The 6407-nt window shown below is 59.5% G+C and overlaps 1 protein-coding gene across 1 annotated transcript; it reads left to right on the plus strand.

Annotated features, from left to right (window-relative positions):
* The first annotated feature begins 339 nt into the window (after positions 1–339).
* On the plus strand, positions 340–5868 carry DDN (dendrin). The gene is made up of 2 exons (XM_054975784.1): positions 340–527; positions 4482–5868. The coding sequence occupies exons 1-2, from the start codon at positions 340–342 to the stop codon at positions 5866–5868; spliced, it is 1575 nt and encodes a 524-aa protein (XP_054831759.1).
* The last annotated feature ends 539 nt before the right edge of the window (positions 5869–6407 follow it).

The raw sequence follows: 6407 nt of genomic DNA on the forward strand, positions 1-6407 counted from the left end.
CGGTCTCTATGTACAGCGCACTGTGTAGCAATGTGAGCGATTCATCACTGGGCGCACTTGCTTGCTTGGTGTGCTTCTGCATCTCTGCATGTGTGTGTGTGCTGGTCCATGTGTCACAGTCTGTTCTTCTGTCTCCTGATCCTGCGTCCCGGGGCCCCCTGCTTATTGTGTGTGCACCCGGTCTGAGTTGTGCTGCTGGCAACGGCCACCCTCTCTACCTGCTCTGAGAACTTGCCTGTCATGTTGCATATGGTGTGTGGGTGTAATGCACTCCCAGCCTCTCTCTACCAGCACTGCCTTGGGCTCTAGTGGCTGCCAAGCATCCCGGCAACCAGGACGATGTTTGAACGCCCGGGGCTGAAGCCAGGAGATGGCGGCAGGTTCCGCGTCTGTGAGAGAACAAACCTGCTCTTTGTCGAGTTTAACACAGTCTCTTGTTCCAGCCGGAGTACCATGGAAGCAGGGCCGTGGACTGGAAAGGGCTACAGTGCCCCCTGGATGTACCACAGGGTGGCTGGGCAGTACACGTGAGTCCAGGACTCTTTTGAAGGGATTTGGTTGAACAGCAGGGGGCTATTTTGACAAAGCTCTAATCCTGGCACCGATGAACCAACAGAGGGGGCCAGGGGATTGAGGCGGGGGAAGCATCCGTGGGGAATTTAGTGGAAGCTGGATGCTTGGGGGGAGGGAGGGATTTGGGTTTGTTGTAGGTGCTGGATAATGAAGGGCTAGGTGAGCAGTAACATCTCTTAGTCATTTGCAGTGTGCTTTTTCTAATTGCTTAAAAAGTTTGAAGCATGCCTTCTGTAATCCGTGAAAAGGGAAGACCTGTCATTGTTATCCCCATATTACTGATCGGGAAGGCCGAGGGGCACTGCTGTGCTGAGATTCAAAGTGGGGCCTTGTTGGTTCATAGCTCATGCTTTTTACTGCAACATGGCCTTTGCTTTGTAGCAGGAAAGGCCCTAAGACATCGGTGGGGGGGGGGAGTGCTGATTGTTAGCACTGAACTGGTCTGATTTCTAAGATGTAGAAGCTCAAAAATACACGGGAGTCTTAAGGGTTGCCTTAAATTCCTTAAAAGCCATGAGGGATGGCAGGGAGGGGCTAGATAAGGTGATAGGATGAAGATGAGAAAAGGGTCTCTCTGTGGGGTATAGTGACTGGAGACCTTAGGCAGGACTGGGGAAACACAGGCTCCAATCCCTGCTCACCCCAACACTCACTGGTTGGCCTTGGCCCAGACCAGGGCTTTTTTCCAGCTGGAACGTGGTGGAACAGAGTTCCGGAACCTCTTGAAAATGGTCACATGGCCGGTGGCCCCGCCCCCTGATGTCCAGACAGAGGGGAGTTTAGACTGCCCTCCGCACCGCCGAGCGGCACGGAGGGCAATCTCAACTCCCCTCTGTCTGGAGATCAGGGGGCGGGGCCACCGGCCATGTGACCATTTTCACTGAGGGCAACCCACTGAGTTCCACCACCTCTTTCCCCAGAAAAAAAGCCCTAGGCCCAGACTATTTGTCTAGCCTACCTCACAAGGTCGTTGCGAGGCTAAAATGGAGGAGGGGCAGGCTAAAATGTAACAGAAAAGAAGTACATTGTTAGTTCACAATGATCTAAGGGCACGCTCTGGCAATGGGTTCAAGGGCTGCTGTGTTTTGGTTTGCATGCGATTCAGATTTGGATGGCTTGCTAGGAATCTTTGAGAAACTTTTCTTTGCCAACCAAAACTACTTGCTGAGGCTCAGCTTGGTGATGATCATAAGTCCAATTTATACACTCCCAAGAGTGCTGTAGAAGAAATAATTTCATAATTAACCTTGCTGATAATTATTTTTGCCCCTCTATCCCACCCCGCCAACAGCAGCATCTATACTGTGTTGCACTGGCTGCTAGAAAGGCCAGGCTACTGGTCCATTCGATCCACTATTCGCTTCTGTGAGTTAACACAGGGGCCTGTGTCAAGGTAGGCTACTGAAAATCCATCGGCGTCTTATCTCGCAGTGGCTGCACTGTACGAACTCTCATCAAAGCCTGTAAGCATCCTAACCAGGAATGCCCCCTTTCTAACCCTGCCTATGACGGTCCTTAATCACAACTCACCAGCCAACGAATACTTCCGTGTTGGTTGGCTCTCTCTCTCTCTCTCTCTCCCCCTGCCCCACCCTGTGCACACCACATGCTTTTCCAATTCTCTGAACTCCTTCCCTTACTTCCATCTATACACATTGGTCCATCATCACCTCTCAGCTAATCCCACCTCTGTGTAGTGGTTCAAGAGTTAGACTAGGAGCTAGGAGACCCTGTGTAAATCTCCACCCTGTCATTTGACTAGTCTCTCTCCCTCAGAGCCAAGCTACAAGTGACGCCTGACACAGGTTGGACACTAGTCGGCTTCCCTCAAGTTTTGATGGGAAATGTAGGCATCCTGGTCTTGCAGCTGTAATGGAGAGCCAAGCTGTAAAACCATTTCCCATCAAAACTTGAGGTAAGCTGACACGTGTCCAACCTGTGTAAGGCATCACTTGTAGCTTGGCTCTCAGTCTAACTTGCCTCACTGGGAGGTTGATGTGGGGATAAAATGGAGCACAGGAGAAAGATGTTGTTTGCCGCGAGCTCCTTGAAGGAAGGGCCGGTTAAAAATACAACAAAAGTATCTTTAAGAACGAGCAGTTATTAAGATGGGAGAGTCTGCAGTGCACGGGCAGCAGTTCTGGCTGGATGTGGAGAATCGAGAGGCATCGGCAAAGCTGGGGGCCATGACAGGTCTGGGGTAGGCAGGAAATGATCACGGACCACTTTGTAGGGGCGGAAGGGAGGGAGGGGATTAGGGCTGGCAAATTATGTGCCTGAGCCAACACTGAAGTAATCGGTGGTTGGTGAGTCAGAATTAATGAGCATCGTGGGGGGTGGGGGGTGGGGAGGCCACTGCCAGTCAGGGCGGCTACAGACTTTGATGGGAGTTCGTGCGCCACAGCGGCAAAGGCAGGCCAGCCAGTGCCCGGTGCAAGTCATGTATCGGCCACAAACATGCTACCTGCCATCCAGTGAGCCGCTGTTCCCTCACCCCACCTTCCCACACTCTGCAACGTCAGGCTAATTGGATTACCTTGCTGTAAAGATAACTGAGAAAATGTGTGCAAAGCAATTTATGTCGCTGTTCCAATAGCATGCTGCCAAAAGGCCCTTTAGGACTGAGTCACACTTTATACAGCAAGTGTGTTTTGCGTGCATACGTTTGTCTTCATAGTTCATAAACACTATAAAGATGAAGCGGGGATTCACATTTGCACAAAGGTAACAGGTGCATGTTACCTGGCCAACTGGAATTCCCTGGAATCTATGTCCACTATGCATCCTTACAAGCATGTATCCCCTCCTCCCAGAGTCCTGTGTTCACCACAAGCAAGCGCAGACCTTTGAGCCAGGCCCATTTAGATGACAGCTGTCAATTCACTGCAAACACATTCCCTTTACTATTTTATGTGTGAGCAACAGAGGGCACCGCTGGCCACAAAGGGCCTCTCGACAGGCTCGAGTAGCCATCTCTGCCAATGTAAAGGCACTAGTCCCCAAGACACCCGGGAATGTGGGAATGGAAGGCATTTTCACTGGGGAGGATTGCACCCACTGGCTCACCCTCCGCAGAACCCCTCCCCCTCCAAACAGAGGGGGCTGGGAGCACCTAGATCCCCTTGCATTTTCCAAAAACTGGTTTTGTCTGAAGACCCTTTACCTGTCAATGCTGCTAGTTGGTCAGGATGGAGGTGGTTGGGCATAATTATATCCCCTGGCCCTATTGTCATCTTTCTCCAGGAACCTGCCTTCGCATAAAATAAAGCAAAAGCAATACTTGCTGGCAAGCGAAGAAAGTATTAGATAACAAACTTTGGTGTCATCCAAGTAATTCCAGTGTACAAAAGTCAGGTGTATTTTTAATACTGCTAGAGGTCCTGTGAATTCCCTATTAGGTATTCTGAACAGCTGCAAAAGCACAGCCAGGAAGATGGAGAAGACAAAACTGAGGCCCATTTATGCAGAGGAAGCCTCCTATGGGGTGGAAAGTGCACAAAGGCCACGGCGGGCAGGGCGGCTCTGCCCCCTTTCTCTTGCTGACTGAGAGCCAAGCTACAAGTGACGAATGACCCTTGCCTGGCAAGTGAACAGACTCCCCTGTATTCCTCCCTGTTCACTTGCCATTCACTTGCGCTGAGCGAGTGAACAGGGAGGAATACACGGGAGTCTGTTCACTTGCCAGGCAAGGGTCATTCGTCACTTGTAGCTTGGCTCTGAGGAGAGGAAGCAAAACGTGTCCTGGAGCAAGGGGCAGGGGGGCCCGAGCGCCGGCCTTGCCGGCTTTCGAGAGGACGGGGCTTTCCACCGGCGCTGCGCGGTTGTTGCCGGCCGGTCCGCGCGCGCTCCGGGGCGCCTTCCGCAGGCTCACGGCCGCCTCTCTCTCTCTCTCTCTCTCCCCCCTGCAGGCTCTTCGAGAAGCGGCTGCTGTCCGACTTCGCGCCGTGCCCGCGCCGGCCGGGGCCGCGCGTCCTGCAGGATTCCACCAACCGGCCGGCCGGCCAGCCTCCGCCTGGCTGGGGCCCCCCGAGGCAGGAGCGCGCCGGGCCCGCGGCGAACGAGCGGCGCGGCGCCGAGGCGTCTCCCGAGCCCCGCGCGCCACGGAGCCCGGCTGGTCCCGGCGGCTGCGGCGCGGAGCCGGCCCGGGGGGCTGCGCTGGCCCCGGACGGCGGCAGGGCCCACCGCGGGGCGCCCGCCCGCTCGCCGCCCAGCTACGAAGCCCACCTGCTGCTGCGGCTGCGGGCCGGCCAGGGGCCCCGCAAGGAGAACTGCCCGCGCCCGCCGCCCTACGTGGCCCCGCCGTCCTACGAGGCGGCCCACCGCACCGTCCAGCCGCGGCCCCGGGCGGGCGGGCCAGCTGGCGCCGGAGCGAGGCCGGCCCGAGCGCCAGAGCCGGACGGAGGAGCCCGGGCGCCCGGCGGCGGCAGCTTCCTCCTGGGCGCCAGGACCTGGGCCGGGCGGCGGCGGCAGGCGGAGCGAGCGGAGCCCCCCCGGCCCCGGAGCCCCCAGCCCCGCAGCCACACCCTGCCGCGCGCCTCCAGGCGGCCGCCCGGCGGGCCCCCGCACGCCCTCCCCGCAGGGTGGGCCTTCAGCCCCTCGGCCGGCCCCAAGGCCGGGGTGCCCGGCGGGCGGCGGCGCGGGGCCCGGGCGGCGGGGCCCGGGGGGGTGCTGGAGATCGACGCCACGTGCGTGGTGATCCGGACCCGCTACGTGCCCCCGGCGCGGGCCGAGCGCGTGCGCCCCCTGGGCCGGCCGGGCCCCGCGCGCAGCCCCGCCGCCGCCTCGCTGCAGGAGCGCGCCGCCCGCATCCTGGGCCTCCCCGCCAGCGAGCTGGGCTTCGCCGGGCCGGCCGGGCGGCGCTCGGCGGCGGCCAGCCCGAGGCGCCCCAGGGGCCCGGCGGAGTCCCCCGGGCCGGCCCCCTCGCCCGCCGCGGGCAGCCCCGGCAGCCCCGTGCCCTCCCCGGCGGCGCCTGCGGAGCCCGGGCCCAGCGGCCCCCCGGCAGGCAGCGGCGGCGCGGCGGGGCCCTCGGGCGGCTCGTACGCGCGGGCGCTGCGGGAGGCCATGGCCCGGATCCGCCGCCACACCGCGCCCGACTCGGACACCGACGAGGAGCTGGAGCGGGGCCGGCGGGCGGGCGGCGGGCAGGGGCGGCGCGGCGGGGGGCGGCTCGCCCGCGGCAGCAGCAGCAGCAGCCTGGAGAGCAGCGCCTCCGCCGCCACCGTGGTGCCCGGCGGCGCCCCCAGCAGCGGAGGCCCGGCCGGCTGGCAGCCGCGCCGCAGCGGCGAGGAGGGCTGAGAAGCGGGCCGCGGACGCCTCCGGGGCGGCTGGGGCTGCGGCCTGCCGGGGAGCGCCCCCCTCCTCACGTGTGACAAGACAAACCCGCGCGAGTCTGGTGGGGCAGTAAAGACTTGAAGGTGCCGCAAAACGCCTCTTTATTTTCGGTGCAGCAGACAGCAAGCCCCGCGGCTGCTCCTCTCGCTCTCTCTCTCTCGTGCTGCTGTAGCGCAATCAGCGCGAATAGAGCCTCCATGTTCAGAGGCAGCACACCCCTGGCTCCCAGTTGCTAGTGCCAAGCCACAGAGAAGGGCCACCGACGTGAGAGCCGGGCTCGTTCTTTGGAGACAGCGCTGGGTTGGATGGCCTGGCCTGGCAGGGCAGTTCTTACCTAGCAGGGATACGTGCAATGGGCAGTAAACCTGCAAAGGCCTGTTCAGCCTCCCTACTTCCATACAGTTATTTTTACTTACGTCATTTATAGTCCGCCTTTCTCACTAAGACTCAAGGCGGATTACACAGTATGAGGTTAATAAAATCAGTATCAAGTACATTTCAAT

The sequence above is a fragment of the Eublepharis macularius genome, chromosome 4 (genome assembly GCF_028583425.1).
Source record: "Eublepharis macularius isolate TG4126 chromosome 4, MPM_Emac_v1.0, whole genome shotgun sequence".
In the NCBI taxonomy this organism is placed as follows: domain Eukaryota; kingdom Metazoa; phylum Chordata; class Lepidosauria; order Squamata; family Eublepharidae; genus Eublepharis; species Eublepharis macularius.